This window comes from Diceros bicornis, chromosome 9, assembly GCF_020826845.1.
Source record: "Diceros bicornis minor isolate mBicDic1 chromosome 9, mDicBic1.mat.cur, whole genome shotgun sequence".
Taxonomy (NCBI): Eukaryota; Metazoa; Chordata; class Mammalia; order Perissodactyla; family Rhinocerotidae; genus Diceros; species Diceros bicornis.
This window is the reverse complement of record NC_080748.1, coordinates 9,292,181-9,312,253: the sequence shown is the minus strand read 5'-3', so window position 1 is coordinate 9,312,253 and position 20,073 is coordinate 9,292,181. Positions and strand designations below refer to the sequence as shown.

Genomic DNA, 20,073 nt, shown 5'->3' with positions numbered 1-20,073 from the left:
TCTTAACATATCTGGAATTTGTTTATCTATGTGTATAAGATAGAAGCCCAATTTTATTTTTTTCCAAATATGTAAAGAGCCAGTTGAGAACAAAATTAATTACTGCAAACTTTCCCACTAAAGTGAAATACCACCTTTGACATTTATTAAATTCTCCCATATTGCAGATCTAGCTTATTTGTCTAGTTCTATGTAAATGTCAGCTTGATTTGGTTATGGTAGCTTTATAGTATAGACTGATGTTTAGTAAAAATAAATCTACTCTTAAGATTGTTCTTTTTTGAACATGCTTTGCATGTTTATTCTCAGGTACTTGTTAATTCCATTTATACTTCAATATCATTTTATGCAACTCCTCTCCTACCCTCCAAAATAATCACCTATTGGGATTCTATTTGGAATCACATACATTTATATACTAATTTTACAACAGCTGATTCTTTTATGATACTAAGACTTCCCATTCAAGAAAACAGTATGCCTTTCCATACTGTTTTGTTTAAATCTTGTTTTGTATATTTCAACACAATTTTGGGTTTTTTTCATATAAGTATTATAAAAATCATTTCTATGCAATGTATAATTTTAATTGCTACTTTGAAAGGAATTATTACTTCCTTTGCATTTCTAAGTGCTCATTGCTAAAGTTTAAAAAAAGCGATTTATTGCTAGGATAGAAAAAAGCTATTGATTTTTATATGTTTATTATGGATCTGGTCACCTTATCAAATTCTCTGATAATTCTAGTATTTCTTGACTGGTATCTTTTGGGTTTTCTAGATACACAATCATATATGAACATATTTATATGCCCATTTTTTGCACAGTTGTATAAGAAGAGAAATATTTCATCATTTTTTCTAGTATTTGTAATAGTTATTTAATTTTCTTGGCAGTTGCTAAAAATTCCAAAACCATGCTGAATTACATAGTGATGGCAGGCAACCCTGACTAATTTCTTATTTAAAATGAAATAGTTTTAGAATTTTACCATTTATGGCAATATGCTACTTGTTTTTTATAAAAAGTCTTCAATGTAGTTAATTGGCTTCTTTCTTTCCTATTTTACTTAGAGTTCTTATTTTGGGAACGGCAGCTGAATTGCCTCAGATACTTCTGCAGCATCTACTGATGGGATCATGTTTTTCTTCTTTATTTTGTTGATACAGTAATATTTAGAAAGGTTTTTTTTACTTTGAACTTCCTATATTCCTGAAATAAATCCTACTTGGTCAAATATTTTATTCTTTTGATAACTGTTGAACTCTCTTTGCTGATTTGTTTTCAGAATTTTTATATTTATAGCGAAGCTGGCTCACAGTTTTGTTCTTCAAATTACGCTGGTTTCATAAAATTAAATGGGATAAATTTTCTGAAACAGTTTAAATAACATTAGAGTTATCTCTCCACTAAAAAATAGAGAAAATTTAGCTGAAATACATCTGATCATGGTAGCTTTTGTCACCAGTGGCCTCTTGAGTCTCATTCTACCCATAAAATAACATGATGTAGAAATTTGACTACGGATACAATGAGGATCTAATGGGACAGCATTCATTCATTATTTTGGGAGATGTACGAGTTTAATGCTATTTAATCTGCTGTGAGAATTAAATTGAAAAACAATGATTTGCTACTTTAGCAGGCTTGGGGAATCAAACATGAAGAATAAGCACAAAAGAAGAAAAAGCAGGAGAGAAACACTGCTTGAAGAAAATGGCAAGGGAGAATCCAGTCCAGATAAGGGAGTGAGGTGTCACCAACTGCCTCTTGCACTGGGTCTCTGTGAAGTGATTCTGGAGTGGAAAAAATTGCTGAGTAGGACATTATTGGAACAATAATGGCAAAATTGAAATATGGACTAATAGGGATTACATAATAGTATTATATCCATCTTAAATTTCCTGATTTTGATCATTATACTGTGGTTATGTAAGAGAATAGTCTAAGCAACTATGCACTAAAGCATTAAGCAGTAAGGAGTATGATGTCTTAACTTTGTCTCAACTGGTTCAGAAATAAATGAGTTTGCGTGTGTGGGTATGCACATGTATGCAGAGAGAGGGAGTGCAATGGGGACAAAGGCTAATAACCAGTGAATCTGGGTATACAGGAGTCCTTTGTACTCTTTTTGCAATTTTTCTCTAAATTGCAATTTATTTCAAACAAAAGTTACCAAAACAATTTCCGTGGGGGCAAACCATGCTCTCAAAAGGTTTGGCCCTTTCCAGCATGATTGACTTTGGAGGCCAAGGATCCTTTTGACCTCACTTCACAGATCCTTGACGTCTCAAGTCTCTGCCACCACTTCCTGGTGGCCCATTCCAACACTGCACTGCGGACTTCACAGCAGCACAGGGCCGTTACACCTTGAAACTCACTTCACTGCCACAACACTCTCTTCTCTGTAGTCTGGTGGACACAAAGTGCAGAAAACACATTCCCAGCCCTAGGGATCAAAGGCCATTGTGAGTCTTAAACTTTATGTGCGTAACTATCACTAGAAAAATTTGTTTAAAATGCAGTATCTCTAAAAAACCCTTTGTTAAGTCAGGTGGGGCCAGGAATCTGCATCTTTAAACAAATCCTGGTTATTCTCATGCAAGTGGTCTGTGAACCATATTTTGACTAACACTGTCCTACGCCTGCATCTTATGTACAGTAGGCACTCAATAAAAGTTTGTTGGATTAATTTGAATTGTCCAAGGCTGCATGGAGCTAAAAAAAGAATCCAGTTCTCATGCCTGAGCATGAAAATAGGGCTAAAATCCATTCATTGTGTAAGCAGGTGACATGTATCCCAGTCCTAGCTTTAGCTCTAAAGAATAGTCTCCTAGCCCTCAGCCTCCTATTTATAAAATACGTACGTGGGCATGGGTTTGTGTGAGGTGTCAACTCTATGATACTTTTGCCCTTTCCAGGACTAAATCATTATGAAGCAGTCAGCATATTTCCTCCTAAATGGTTGCATAATTTTGCCTACTCAAAATAGTTGTAAGTCCTGCAAAGTTAACAATCTCTGCTCTCCCCTTAGTACACCAAGGGGAGGTCCGTGAGCCTGTGTCCATGTGGTAGGTGATTAGAGTAGCTTTTCTAGCACAGGTGATAAATGAACATCAATTCAGCCCTGCTCTCACCACCTGTCACCTTTGTCTTTGTGGGCATAAGTATCAGCAGTGAACATGCCAGTGCCCTTTGTAGTGAGTAACACAGTTACTAACTGACTAATGCTGTTTAAACTCCAGATCTGAACTCAGTCTCAGTGGCATGCAGTCTACACATCTGACCCTCTTAACCTGTAAGCTACGCAGGGTCAGGGCAACCTGTTGCATGTAGCATTTTATACCTAGCATCTAGCAGAGTGGCTACTCAAAAAAAAGGGGGTCAAATGCATGGATGACTTGAATACCCAGCCACAAATGTGTATACAAACTGTAAATATTTATAGCACCACAATTTGTATTAGTGCATGCGTGGTAACTTCCATCTATACCTATCTATGATGACTTCAGAATATAAACTCCCACAAGGCACAGAATGTCAGAGTTAGGGTTCAAAATAAGTGTGAAAGTGCAACTCAAGAAATATGCCATACCCCAGAGTCTCTAAAGCACTAAACCACAAGCCCCTTTGTTCTTCCTGCCAGTCAAACAAAAAGCTAAGTAGCTACTTAATCATTTTAGTTTATAGTTTATATTTATTTCTAGCTTTTGAATTCATTACAGTCAAGTAATGAAAAAAGAACTCTAAAATCATGAAAAATACCAAATAAGCTGATTACCATTTGCCATTCCAGGAGCTCAAAGTCAGAATTCATTACTTTAGCACTAACTGTGGAAGAAAACATTCTTCCATAAAGATAGATACTCTTGTAAGAAGGACAAAAAGGACACTAGATCACATACTGTATGTTCATATCTATGTTGAAGAACTCAGAAATAAAATTATGAAGTGGAATGAGTTTAGATGTAGTTCAGAAATTTTTACACGAGCTAAAAACATGGAAATGTTGCAAAGGCATTTACTAAAGAGGTAACAACGGTCTATTATCAAGATATATGGGTTAATAATTTCATGGGGTTATTCAAGAATGATCTGCTATGATTGAAACCATGTGTGGAGAGTTTGGGCTTCTGCAGGATGTGTCGCAGCAACAAAGGCCTTAAAGATGTATTTGTGCTGCCTGCTATGTATACAGATGATTGACTTAGATACACTTCCGAGACATAAACAGTAAAGGAATGTCACTGAAGTCCTGCATGCTATCAGATAGAGATGGAGAATGCTTACCACATTGTACAAGCCGATGCACCAACGTTCAAATAAAATCTGCCCAGAAAATCCATTAACAAAGGCGAACCAAAGCTGAAAGAGAAGAAAGTTCATGAAGTTTTATATCAATATTGACCTAAATGTTTCCATTCACTGAAGAAGTAGTGGGGAATGTGGACCACCAGCTGGACACAGCTGCTGAGGGATAAAGAGCCACAGGACTGCAGCAGTTGTTCTTTCAAAAGATATAAATTCCCAATACCACAAATACCAACATTTTAAGGAAAATTTATATTTAAGGCATACAACAATTTTAAGAGGTAATATGCACATATTTACAGAAAAGCAATTTATGTTTAATTTATATCTGTTTTGTGTCAATACTTTCTCATTGATTAGAAGAATATCAACTTCATGTTCTTTTTCCTTGTAAAGTTGATTTGATAAATACAATTTATCTTCGCAGGATTTTTAAGTAGATAAAAATCATAAATAAAAAACAACAAAAATTCCTCTGTTGGTCATGTGTGTTCTTAGCTCATAAAGCACTGACGCTCCTTAATTGAATGCCCACCACCTCAACAAAGGTCAAAACACAATAATAAGAAAGAAATATTTTCAAATCATCTTTTGGAGTAACATGGGATATATAAATAAATAAAATGTAGACTATTATTTACGTCTTCAAGTAGACTATAATTCCAATTGATTAGGCAACACTGACATAAAAACAACTGCAGAGCAAAGTGCCAGGGACATGCATGACAGAGGAACAAAACTATTGCAGAGAAGGAATCATCACCTGGGTATAATTAGGAGAAGACATGGAGGTGGGAAGAGTGGAGTAGAAGAGGGGCAAGCCATCAGGAGGATGGATGGGAACCTGACTTAGAAGGGAGCAAATATGGAAATACAGAATACAAAATGCTGCTGTTTAAAATTCAGTCAAATTTATATGATGCAACAGGATTCCAGTGATTTGGGTTACACTTTAAAGTATCCCATGCTAAAACCAGAGAATCAACCTTGTGGTGTAAAATCATGACAGACTGAACCCGTTACCATGGTGGAACTACGCTGGCAACACAGCTTATCTCTGAGTAGAGATCAACTCTGCTATTGAAATTTTACTGAGTTAGATCTTTCAAAATCAGTTTCTTGTACTGGAGGTTTTGGCCAGTGCAATTAGGCAAGAAAAAGAAATAAAAGGAATCCAAATTGGAAAGGAAGAAGTGAAACTCTTGTTGTTTGCAGATGACATGATCTTCTATATAGAAAACTCTAAAGAATCCATCAGAAAACCATTAGAAATAATCAACAACTACAGCAAAGTTGCAGGGTACAAAATCAACTTACAAAAATCAGTTGCATTTCTATACACTAACAATGAACTATCAGAAAGAGAAATCAAGAGTACAATCCCATTTACAATTGCAACAAAAAGAATAAAGTATCTAGGAATAAACTTAACCAAAGAGGTGAAAGACCTATACACTGAAAACTATAAGACATTATTGAAAGAAACTGAAGAAGACACAAAGAAATGGAAAAATAGTCCATGCTCATGGGTCAGAAGAATCAACATAGTTAAAATGTCCATACTACCTAAAGCAATCTACAGATTCAACACAATCCCAATTAGAATTCCAATGACATTCTTTATGGAAATTGAACAAAGAATCCTAAAATTTATGTGGAACAACAAAAGACCCAGAATAGCCAAAGCAATCCTGAGAAAAAAGAACAAAGCTGGAGGCATCACAATCCCTGACTTCAAAATTGTATACTACAAAGCTACAGTAATCAAAACAACATGGTACTGGCACAAAAACAGACACACAGATCAATGGAACAGAATTGAAAGCCCAGAAATAAAGCCACACATCTATGTACAGTTAATCTTTGACAAAGGAGCGATGAGCATACAATGTCTCTTCAATAAATAGCGCTGCGAAAACTGGACAGTCACATGCAAAAGAACGAAAGTGGACCATTATCTCGTACCATACACAAAAATTAACTCAAAATGGATTAAAGACTTGAATGTAAGACCTGAAACTATACAACTCCTGGAAGAAAATATAGGCAGCATACTATTTGACATTGAAAATATAGGCAGCATCTTTTCAAATACCATGTCTGACCGGGCAAGGGAAACAAAAGAAAAAGTTAACAAATGGGACTACATCAGAAAAAAAGCGTCTGCAAAGCAAAGGAAATCATGAACAAAACGAAAAGACCACCCACCAATGGGAATAAAATATTCGCAAATCACTTATCCAACAAGGAGTTGATCTCCAAAATATATAAAGAACTCATACAACTCAACAACAAAAAAACAAACGACCCAATCAAAAAATGGGCAGAGGGTATGAACAGGCATTTTTCCAAAGAAGATACACAGATGGCCAACAGACATATGAAATGATGTTGAACATCACTAATTATTAGAGAAATGCAAATCAAAACAATGAGATACCACCTCACACCAGTCAGAACGGCTATAAATACCAAGACAAAAAACAACATGTTGGAGAGGATGTGGAGAAAAGGGAACCCTCACAGTGCTGGTGGGAATGCAAATTGACGCAGCCACCATGGAAAACAGTATGGAAATTCCTCAAAAAATTAAAAATAGAAATACCATAAGATATAGCTATCCCACTACTGGGCATTTATCCAAAGAACTTGAAATCAATGATCCAAAGAGATTTAGGCACCCCTATGTTCATTGCAGCATTATTCACAATAGCCAAGACGTGGAAGCAACCCAAGTGCCCATCAACTGATGATTGGATAAAGAAGATCTGGTATATATATACAGTGGAATATTACTCAGACATAAAAATAAGATAAAATCATCCATTGCAACAACATGGATGGGCCTTGAGGGTATGATGTCAAGTGAAACAAGCCAGACAGAGAAAGACAAATACTGTGTGATTTCACTCATATGTGGAATATAGCAAATACATGGATAAAGAGAACAGATTAGTAGTTACCAGAGGGAAAGGGGGATGGGCGGGTGGGTGAAAGGGTAAAGGGACACATATGTTCAGTGATGGACAATAATTAGACTACTTGGGGTGACCACAATGAAGTCTACTCAGAAATTGATAAGCAATAATGTACACCCCAAGTAATACAATGTTATAAATCACTATGATCTCAATAAAGTTACTGGAAAAAATAAAAATAAAAAACAACAACAAAAAAAATCAGTTTCTTGACTTCACCAGACTTAGTTTCTTGAGACAGTAATTATTCCCTAACCTGCACAACTGTATCCAATACAATACCTGGTACAAACGGACGGATTCATCACGTTCTTGTGGGATCAAATGAAATACCTCAATTCAATTGCCAGAAGTTTTCTTAAGCACAGCTTTCATCATCTCATCCTCTGGTTCAAAAAACTGCTAGGGATCCCTCCTAAATCTAAGATGAGCTTGCTGACCTTCAAAAATTCTTCCACACTCCTAGCCACTTTTAATTTCAACTGTCTCCCAAGAGGTCCCCACGAGGCCTGGCTATTCTCAGTGAAGAAATATTGGTGGAGAACTAAGAACCAGAAGTTTGTGCTATGTTCTGTACTCAGACTATTTTTAGAACACCAACTCAAATATTAGCCATCCATAACACAACAATTTCAATTGCACTGCCTCCCCACTACTTGAGGTCTTTGCAATCATCCTTCATCCAAACTTTTAACGAAATGAGAGCCCAGATCCATGCCTGATTCAAATATATTTGTATATTGTTTAATCTAATTTTTCTCAAGATTGTGTTATACTTCTATATCCTCCTACTCAAACAATTTAATGAACTTGATAAATATCTATGAACATTTAACTATTTTATTGCATAATTCAGTGAATGTATTGTCTTTTGTTGAAGGTACAGTAGTAATATTTCTACCGCCTTCCCCTCCCTAATATCAATTGAAAACAGCAAAAATGATTGAAAATAAAAAAGAACTACTTTCAATGAAACCATGAGATAACCTTAATTAAAATTACAAATGATGGGGCCGGCTCTGTGGCATAGCGGTTAGGTTCAGTGCATTCCGCTTCAGCAGCCCAGGTTTGCGGGTTTGGATCCCAGGCGCAGACCTACACCACTCGTCAGCCACGATGTGGTGGCGACCCACATACAAAGTGGAAGAAGATTGGCACAGACGTTAACTCAGGGCTAATCTTCCTTACCAAAAAAAGAAAAACAAAACCCCTACAAATGACATAGAAAAGACAAGATTAGATCACATCAAAGGAAAATGTCAGCAGACAAAACCTACAGAGTAAAAAGATTTCCAAGGAATAGGTGAAACAACACAAGAAAAGGCTGAACCAGCTCTTGCATAGAAGGTAAAATCGAGAAGTAGGACAAGTCATGGCTAAGGTCTCTGGACCCATTCAACACAACAGGTAAACTGAAGTTGAAGGACGATATATGCACATATCTTTTTCCCCCCAAGAAGCAAGTGAGGGGTGCAGAAGAGACAGAAAATTTGATGAGAAAGTGTTCTGAGTCAACTTTGAAGCCCCCCTCCTCTAGACATTGTCAAAAAATAATGAAAAAAAAAAAGGAATATGACAAAAAGCACTTGAAATAATCTCTACAGAAAGAACTAGATCACAGGGCAGAAGAAAATTTCAAACACTCCTCGTGAGCCTAAATGAGCTAAAGAAAATGTAGTTTTTCACTGAAATAAGAGCTAAAATAAGATGTGTAAGATACCAAAGAAGGAGACAAATAAGAAAAGGTCAGTGTTACAGATCAAAGCCACATAAAGGGAAATGAAACCCAGAACTGACACTGCTGCACCCAGTCAGGGAGGAAGGGCAGGTCTGAGAAAACAAACACTAAGCAAAGGACAGAAGGTTAGCACTGATTTTAAGAGAAACTGATAGTCTATCAATGATAATTTTTAAAAAATTCCAAAAAGGTCTAGCTAAAAAAAAAGAATGAGTAGAAAAACAAAATGACCAAGATGTAATAGAAGAAAAATTTCTGAAATATTCTAAAACCTTAATCAGCCAGAAGAGAGGGCATCCTTTGTCCCAGGAAACCAAACAGATACAGAAGGATCAACATCCACACATATCCTGATAAATGAATTAATGAGTTTTAAAATTTTATAATATCAATTCTTTAATATATTCAGGCAGAAAAGGCACTTAACCTACAAGTGGAAAAATCAAGTTGGCTTCATATTTCTCTCTAGCAGTGTGTAATACCAGAAGCCAGTAGTGAATGTTTACAAATCCTTAGGGAAATAAAGCACAACAAGACTTTTAGCAAAAGTTAGAAACCAAAGAAACACCAAGAGCTGAAAACATAACATAAAATGTGATGATAGAAGTAATACCAAATATGTCTGTTACAGTAGTAATACAAAAAATTTAAAATGCTCTATGGATAAAAAAATAAAATCCAATATATATGCTATGTACAAGAGAAATATGTCAAACAAACACGAAAAAGAAACACTATTTGAATAAGATCAAATTGATAACCCTAACTCACAAGGCCCTGCAGCTGCAGCCCTGGCCTACCATTCTGGCCACGCTGCTTCTCCTCAGCCACAACGGCCCTCTGTCAGTTCCTTGCAAACACCAAGCATGGATCCAGCTTGATTATTGTGAACCCAAATCTGAGGCAATTATGTCAACAGCATTTGGTTAATGTGCCATCTTTATCTCACTTGTTTGAAATGCCCTTTATTATATAATAAATTACCATGATATTTAGAAAATTTATATGGTATTTTGGTCTCACTCCATATACTCAAGTTAATTACAGATGGCTTGAATATTTCAACATAAAAAATCAAACTCAAAGCATTAGGAGAAAACAAGAAAAGTTATTTTTTTGTATGTGAAACTGACTCTCTGTAGGACAAACTCAGAAATTGTACAAAAAGAGGGACAAATTTGAAAGAATTCATTTCTATAGAGAAACATATTAACGAAGTTGAAAGAAAATAAATAGTAGAAACATTTGTAACACTTCTGAAGACAAAGGTATAATTTCCTTAATATATAGAGAGTTCTTACAAATGAGAAAAAAAAAAAAAACTCCTGATAAGCTGTTAGGAAAATAGGCAAAGAGTATATGCAGTGTGATCACAGGGGAAAAAACAACTTATAGGTAATTTCACTTTTTATGAAACATGCACACATACACAAAAGGGTATCATTTTTTACCTAACAGAGAGGCAAAGATTTAAGTTTGATAACCTGAGGAAATAGCTACTCTCATACCAGACGGTAACATAGCATTGTCTACAAACATGTTTAATGTCCTTTTCCTTTGACCCCACAATTCCACTTTTAGGGACATACTCTAAATTATATCTAATAATAGCTATAATCACATAGTATTCTACATAAAAATACAAGGATGCTTTCTGTGGCATTATTTGGAAAGATAAAAATTTAGAACCTGCATGTACAATGATAGCAGGTTAAATGAATTATGGTTCATTCATAACAATGAACCACTACGGAGACAGTAAAACAATAATATAAATCTATAAGCACAGTAATAAAAAAACTCACAGATACCATTAAAATGAAAAATATTAATGTATATGTTGAATCATCATGATTATGCAGAATAGATGTGTATACTCGTTTATGCATGGCAACTTTATGGATGACATAAGAAATTATTAATATTCATTATCTTTAGGCAGCAGAGTGTTCTCTAGAGGGTAGTATGGAGACTCGCTTATACTTCTTGTACTATTTTTGAACTTTTTAAACACATTCATGTCTTATTTATATAACTGTGTCAAGCAGTACTTCTTAACTAGGATTGATTTTGCCTCCGAGGAGATACTTGGCAATGTCTGGAGAGCTTTTTGAGGGTGCTATTGGCATCTAGTGGGTAGAGGCAAAAGATTCTGCTAAATATCCTTCAATGCCCAGGAAAGCCCCCCACAACAAAGAATTTTCTGATCCCAAATGTCAGTAGTGCCACTGTTGAGGAACCCTGGATGAAAGAAATAAATTTATTAGGTTAACCTGATAAAACTTAGAAATCCGTGGTAACAGATGCTTGTTACAAGCAAAACAATGACATGTGACAGACTGCAAGAACCCATGATTATATTTGTACGTATGGGGTGTGGGTTCAGAAAGCTTCACTTTTTTTTGAGTAATTCCCCTCTGGCCTAACCTCATACAAAGAACCATAAGCCCTATTCTTTAAAGGCCATAGTAGCACACGATGTGAATCCAGAACTTCACAAATTTAGATCCCTAAACCAGAAATAGATCTTTATAACTTATTAATGAGAAATTACTTTAAAGACTGTGAGTGAATTTCATATAACTGAGACGCTCAAGTTGTTGAAAATATACAATAAGGGGGAAAAAATCCTAAGAAATTAAGTATCTCTTTCCCAGCATTAACCTTCACTCCAAGCAATACTGAACCACATAAAAATTTTCAATCTTCACTTCAGATTAACATCCTTGGTTAGCTGAATGTTGGGATATTTCCTCTAAGCAGCCAGTGTTCTGATTGTGTCTAAGTTGGCACTGGCTCGGCCACATGTTTCTTCAAAGACGTTTGATATGTTTGCACTAATTTTTATCAGTTGCAGGTGCTGCAGCTTTTTGAAAACTATGAACAATCTCATTCTCAACATTTCCAATTTGATTTCAATCTTCATTCAAATAATCCATCATTAGATGATTAGACTTGTTTATTTCATTGGAAATATTTACTTGGTAGAGAAAAAAATTAAAACCCAAATAAACAAAACAAAAAGTCCATCTCCTAATTTCAAAATCCATGAGCTGCTTTTTCTCTTATATTGTAAACACTCAAACTTGATTTGAGTTTGGCAAGATTTCCATAGGTGAAATGGAAAAAGTATGAGAACATACTGTATTTTTAAATATTTATATAAACTTATTTAGTTTTTATATTGTTTATTCACGAGACAGGTACACGATGGCTCCCTGACACACTATAAAATCAGACTTTCACACTGGTTAGTTATATACGAATGTTAATTCCTATACAAAAAAGAAAATACTGCCCAATTCGTAAACATTAATGTCATCTTTGGTGGACCACAAGTTCCAAGCTGCATACACCAAACACAGCCCTCAGTGCAAACAGACAGCCGTTCCCTTCTGATGTGCAGTTCCTTGGACCGCGGCTTGCTTATAGCCACTAAATGTTACTCTTCTGGATTAACGGGGGAAAAAGATTTCTCTGCCTTTACTCTCTTGTTAACTAGGAATGCTATTAAATGAATGTAGTCAAAGCAGAGAGTGCCAGGTTCTGCCTGGACGGCCTCAGACTTGGTGAGTTGGTGGGAAGATCTGCCAAGCACTCACAGCTTGCCAAGCTCCTGGGGTTTTTGGTCCTCAAATGTAGTGCTGTTATGAGCAAACTGACCCAAACTTATTAAATGGCTTTTCCTTCTTGGAAAAAGATCATTCTTTGCTTTAACTGCTGCCTCTCTGCCAAAAATGCAGTAACCGTCTTGGCTAATTGCACAGACTGCGGTCTAGAGGTCCCGGCCGCCATTGCACAACCTCAGCGGGCTGTATCTGCCACCACTCAGGTTCTCAACTAACAGCCAACATACTTAGATGACTGCTTCATTTGGGAAAGAGAGGAGCTGTTCCTGGATTTATTCGGTTCTTCCAAGACCTATGGTAGAGACTGAAGTGGAAAAGTACCCTATTGAGAATAATTAAATAAATCAGCCATACGGTTTCTCACTAAAGTGGCAATAACATCAGGATCTACTGATCTGCACATCAGGTCTGAGCTGATTAACTGGCATTAAAGATATCTGTTCAAAAGTCAAAGCCCTACAATCTTTTCAGAATTTGATCTGGCAATATGTATTAGGATAAAAAATACTTCATCTAGAGATTCTATTTTTAGAAATTTATTTCTCATAAATAAAAGCACCTGTATATAAAAATATATCTTGTTTTTGCAGTATTGTTAATAGTGGAAAACAAAACAAAGCAAAAAGCATAGGAAAAAAAAACCCCTAAAGTTCTTTATTGGGGTGAACGTAGCAAGTCTATGAAATATCAAGCACTTATCTTTTAAAATGTTAAATCTATGTGTATGTAAATGAAGAAATGTACGCCAAAGAAGAAATGTACGCCAAAGAAATAGGATTAGATTGATAAAAGAAAAGGCAAAATAAATGGGTAAATCAGTAGGTAGGCAGGTAGAAAATCAAGGGAAAAAAATCAGGAATGCTATAATAGAAAAACAGTTATTAGAAATAACACTAACAGTAATAATAATAATAACAATGGTAGTAGCAAGATACCCCAGAAACTTCCCCCTCAAGTATCTTTTGTCCAATAAATTATGGGATTGAGTGGCCAGAATTAAATGAAGAGCATTGTAATAAATGGGCAGGGCTTCATCTCTAAAATCTTTGGAGTTTTCTCTTTCTGAGTCAGTCCTGGACAGGTACAACGTTAGCAACAAACATCACATACTTATAAAACGTCTAAGGACTTCTCAAGCAAACAAACAAAAAGAAAGTTACAGAGGAATGTGCATAGGATCCAATTTTGTAAAACCACAACAATAATGCCACATGTTTACACATGTTTGTATGAGGGCAAAGAAAGGTATGGCACGCTAGCTAAACTGTCCTATGGATTCCCTGAGTAGAAATGGAGGCAGATGGGGAAAAATATTTCTTCTTTATACCTCTCTATTACTGTTATAACAAATAAACATTACTTCAAAGAATTGCGTAAAAGACAAAACCTTGTTATTCTCTATCACTGCTCATTTCTCTCTTAATTTGTCACATCCTATGATTTTTGTTGCTTTGTTATCTGTCTACTCCACCCTTTGTAAGACGCGTGCAGAGATTATACTGATTCCATTCACCATTACACGATCAGGATTTAGGGCAGTGCTCGGCTAAATAAACGAATACACGCAGAATATTAATATTTAACATTAAAGAGGAAAGGTCACATAAAAGCAAGCATAGGACAGATTGCAGAATTGGCCAAACAGGTTTCATCCTAGTTCAAGCACTTAATTGCTATATGAGCACAGTAGACATAGGGATTCCTTAATCCCCCCAGACTTCATTTCTTTGTTTTTTGTGAATTAATGAAAAGAAAACCACACACTGCAGAATTGTCATTTTTGTTGTTTTTGATGATGATGATAAAAGCTAACATGCATTTAATGCTTACTCTTTGCCAAGAATCTTGCAACACTCTACATGGATTATCTCATGTAAACCTCCTAGCAATCCTCACAAGTAGGCATTACCCCCATTTCACAAATAAGGAAATCAGGGCACAGAGACGATTAAAGATATTATGGCTGGTACCAAATAGGTATTTGGTAGACTGTAGTTCTTAACACTAGACCCTAAATAACAAGTAAGTAATGTTTTAAAACATCGAAGTAAAGGCAATTCAGGATCGAATCAATATTTATGGCTATGAACTTACAAAGCCAGCCCTGGTAGTCTACTAGTTAAGATTTGGGGCACTCACAGTTGTGGCCCAGATTCATTTCCCGGTCAGGGAACCACATCACCCATCTGTCGGTTGTCATACTGGGGTGGCTGTGTGTTGCTGTGACGCTGAAAGCTATGCCATACCAGCAGGGTCACCCATGGTGGACAGGTGTCAGCTTCCAGACTAAGACAGACTAGGAAGAAGGACCTGGCCACCCACTTTTAAAAAAATTGGTCATGAAAACCCTGTGAATAGCAGTGCAATATTGCCTGATGTAGCACTGGAGGGTGAGAGGATGGCGCAGAGAGACCGAGCAGGGTTCCTCTCTGCTGTATGCAGGGCGCTAGGAGTTGGAGTTGACTCGACGGCACCACCAACAACAAAACTTATAATACTGCTGATATTTTAAGATTGCAACATGAACAAAATACTTCACAACTATAAGCACATAAGCAGATCAAAAAACTTATTAATAAAATGATCCAAATCTTAAGCCTCTAATGTCATGTAAGGAAGCTAAAGGATCTTTTTTAGATAGGGTATAAACTGTTTTGAAAATTAGGCTGAAAAATCTCCCCCATTTTACATCATAAAATGCAATCACTTTGGTTTGAAACATTTTCCCGCAATATTTTGAGCTAAAATATTGCAATCTTTTACTAATATGGATGAAACTGACCCAGTAGACAATCAAAAGTAAACCACTTACCTTTCATCATCCAAATTCTTTGAATTAAAAAAACAACAAAAATTAACACTAATGTGGCAATCTAAGTTATGTTTAAAGGGATTAGAATTTACATGCAAATAAATGCATATGCATATGATATACACATAAATTTCTTACTTTAGTTGAGCATTTTCTTTTCCATTAAAATCCCAAATAATGCAAGAAGTTGAATCTATAGCTCAAAAGTCACAAAAGTTAGTAAAGAGAGTCTGGTAAACACTTTTAAAGTTTCCTTATTTATTAATTTTTCAGTGCTACAAAATGCCTCTGTTTCTCCAAAATTACATGCTTATACTATGGAATATCAGGTAAATGCAAAACTGTGTTTCCCTCTCATAAAAGGCCATAATACCAACCAGATGGTGTATGCACAATTAAATTGATTTTTAATAAGGAATTCTTGGCACAATAGAATGTAATTGCTCCAAATTGTGTCAAGGACTACTTAAATTTTTTTTATAGTTCAAGGCTTAGATTCTTCAGCCCAAATCTTGTGCTACAGTGTTAGGGGACCAAACAGCTCTGGAGACCAGTAATGAAATAATGAGCCTTTCATCTGGAGGTCATTGGTTAGGATCTGCTAGCGTTCATTAATAATACAGTCGTTTCCAATCTCCTGATGTTGGAACAGTGGCAGGCGGGTTGCTATGGAAGGGGTAGCAGAAATATGTACAAGATCATTTCATTTATGGACAGGACCTATGGCAAATATTTGAGAACATGTGTTGTATAACCAATAAAGTAATGCTCTTACCATACTGACAGTAAGATTTAATGCCTAGCTCCACAGACTAGAGCTGTAAGAAGGCAGCAGAGTTTTGATGCTGTCCCTCCACCCTCTGTCAGCCACCTGACACCTACAGCCTGGGCAAGATGTGACATTTCTTTTTCTTATTTTCTTCTTCTGAAAAGTGGGGGAAAGGTCTGTCTACTCTCTCAGAGGAGGATTATAAGGAAAGAATCACATGTATTTTTTTTTTAAATTCAGTTACTAAATTATTTACTAAGACCCTCCTTCAAATTATGTTCTGTGCTATGCGTAGGAGTCACAAAAGTGAAGCAGATACCATCTTTGCCCTTTAAGAATTCAGCGTAATTGGGGACAGGTTTGGGATGAATCAGAGGTACAGAAAAGTTCTTTGGGAGCATAAATAGAGGGAGAAATGGGTTCTGTCTATAGGAATCACCACAGCTTTTCCAAAGGTGGTGGGCACTTGGGCTGAATCTTAAAGTATCAGATTCTATTCATCAGTTCAGTGGGGGGAGAAGGGACATTAAAGGTAGAGGGAACAACTTGTACATAACTGTAGCAGATGTGAATTTCCAGGTGGCTAGAATAAGGAAAATGAAGTGAGAGGAGGGGGTGAGTGCAGACTGTGAAGGACACTAGACAGCTGTTCTTCAAATATGTGAACAGCTACACATATATTGCCTAAGAGAAATTTGAAAAACTATGTATTTGTGAATCTCAAAAACTATCTCAATATATTTTTATTTATTTTATTGTGATAAAATATATGTAACATAAAACTTACCATTTTAACCATTTTTAAGTTTACAAGTCAGTGGCACTGAGTACATTCACATTGTTGTAAAACCATCACCACTATCCATCTCCAGAACTTTTTCATCATCCCGAACTGAAACTGGTCCAAAAACAATAACTCTCCATTCTCCCTCCCTCCAGTCCCTGGTAACCACTCTTCTACTTTCTGTCTCTATGAATTTAACTATTCTAGTTATTTCATGTAGGTGGAATCATGCAATATTTGTTGTTTTGTGCCTGCCTTACATCTCTTAGTATAATGTTCTCAAGGTTCACCCATGTAGCAATTACCAGAATTGCATTCATTTTTAAGGCTGAATAATATTTCATTGTACGTATATATCACATTTTGCTTATTCATTCATCCATTGATGGACACTTGGGTTGTTTCCACATTTTGGCTACTGTGAATAATGCTTCTATGAACACTGGTGTCCAAATATCTGTTCAAGTCCTTGCTTTCAGTTCTTTTAGGTATATATCCGGAGGTGGAGTTGCTGGGTTTTATGGTATTTCCACGTTGAACTTTTTGAGGAACCTCCATACTGTCTTCCATAGTGGCTGCATCATTTTACCTTCCTACCAGCAAGGCACAAAGGTTCCAATTTCTCCACAACCTAACCAACACTCGTTCTTTTCTTTTCTTTTTCTTTTTTTAATAGTAGCCATCCTGATGTGTATCAACTGGTATCTCATTGAGGTTTTGATTTGCATTTCTCTAACAGTTAGAAATGTTGAGCAATTTTCATGTGTTTATTGGCCACTTGCATATCTTCTTTGGAAAAATGCCTATTCAAGTCCTTTACTGACTCTTGAATTGTGTTTTCTTGTTGTTGTTGTTGATTTGTAGGAGTTTTTAAAATATATTCTGGATATTAATCCCTTATCAGATATATAATTTGCAAATACATTCTCCCATTCTGTGGGAGAATCCAAATGTCACACTTTGCCCCTACGTTTTCTTCTAAGAGTTTTATAGTTTTAACTCTCATCTTTGGGTCTTTGATCCACTTTAAGTTAATTTTTCTATATGATGTAAGATAAGGGTCCAATTTTCCTTTGCATGTGGATATCCAGTTTTCCAAGCACCATTTGTTGAAAAGATGGTCCTTTCCCCATTGAAAGGTCTTGGCATCCTCATCAAAAATCATTTGGCTGTATATGCAAGGGTTTATTTCTGGGCTTTCTACTCTATTTCATTGCTCTATATGTCTTTATGCCAGTACCACACTGTTTTGATTACTGCAGCTTTGCAGCAAGTTTTGAAATCAGGAAGTATGATGCCTCCAACTTTGTTCTTCTTTTTCAAGATTGTTTTGGCTATTTGAGGTCCCTTAAGACTCTATAAGGATTTTAGGAAAGGTTTTTCTACTTCAGCAAAAAATGTCATTGGGATTTTGACAGGGATTGTATTGAATCTATAGATTCCTTTGATCTCAATATATTTTTAAGGTAATGTAAATTTTTTAATGATAAGTTTAAACAGTTGCAAAGGATATAGTTTCTGGCACATTGTAAATAGAGACATTTTAAAATAAATTTACATCATTCTTTTAATGTACATGGATTCTAAGTACCACAAGAGGATGCCCATCAGAACCCACTTTAAGAAATACACAAATATTTCTTTAACAGTCAGAAATTTTATATCATACTTTTTGTCTTCAACTTGTTTTCCATTCCCCAGACCCATTTAACCCTACTTTAATGTAGTTTTGTTTGAAAGTCTTTTATTGATTATCTTATCATACTACACAAAAATAATGAATAGAAATTAAAATTAATTTTCTTTTAATTTCCTGTGGCTATATGGCTCTAAGTGTTAAAAAGTTCTTCTAGATTGAGTTTTTGTTACAATTACTAGTGGTATACAATTGATAAAAATCATACATTTTGATAATTATTAAATCATAAATAAAATTTTCTTGGAAATACATCTTTTAATGAGATAAATGGAGCAGAGTCCTCCACTGGCCCATTAGTTCATGTAATTATGGAAGGATATTACCTATCACTAGATTGAGACAGGGTTCAGTATCATTTCGATTCCTACTGCTCATTTCTATAGATCTAAGTCCCAAGAAACCTAGTTCACATAATAAATGAGAATGTAAAGTTTTGTTAGAGCCATATCCATCAATACTTTGGACCTCTGAGCCATGAGACAAAAAATAATACAGTGCTCTAATAGTAAAGTTATTTGAAGTCATCTATCTGCTGATATCTTGATTAGGTCCTTTCTAAAGTTTTCTGAAAGCAAAGAAACAGAAACCATTGATTTGCAAAAGAATTTGTTAACTATTCACCAGAATAACTTACTTTCCCAACTTCTAGGAAGTATACCTGAATGCTGTACCAAGAAGTTTCAAATAACTTCTGATTATTCCTCCTATGTTTTGAGTTAGACACACCTTTTTCACCTAAAACACTCAGAAAAATTTGGGAGAAATAAAAGTATTTTTCATTTTTAACATACTATTGCTATGACATTATTGTTTGATAAAATAGTCTCCTCTTATCATGTAAGTGCTACCTTACTCACATCATATTCTCTGTGCATGAGATTCTCTGAGTGTATGACACAGTCACCCTGCATCACATGCCTTGGGTATTCTTCCAAACCTTAGAGTTGCAGATTTAGCTCGTTCAAGTTTGGGAATACTTCCGCCATAAAACCTAACTGGCAACACCTGTCTTCATTTTTTTTAACTAATCAGTTAAATCAGAAAAAAAAATTATGACTTCAAATTTCAACTAAAGTATACTTGTTAACATATATCCCCATAATGACCATTTCATTCTGAGCTTCCATTCATAGATACAGATCAAAGGGATGAACAGAGAGAGCCTTGCCATGAATATGGTGTCTACATGAAATAAAGGACAGCTGCCTTCCGTGCTTCTCTCTGAGGACCTCTCTGGATTGATCCTCAGGAGCAATGTGTCGTTGACCATTGTATGGGGTGGAAGAGATGGGTTTTATGTTTTCAGTAAATGTTGTCTCCCTGGTTTGTGCCCTTGAGATTTTTTTTGTACTA

General features: G+C 35.7%; 1 protein-coding gene across 1 annotated transcript in view; it reads right to left on the bottom strand.

Annotated features, from left to right (window-relative positions):
• ATP8A2 (ATPase phospholipid transporting 8A2) overlaps window positions 1-20,073 on the bottom strand; it is a 508,363-nt gene that overhangs the window by 163,540 nt on the left and 324,750 nt on the right. Inside the window, exon 27 of the mRNA XM_058547869.1 lies at window positions 4,291-4,365. Coding sequence (XP_058403852.1) covers window positions 4,291-4,365 — 75 coding nt within the window. The remainder of the gene's footprint in view (window positions 1-4,290; window positions 4,366-20,073) is intronic.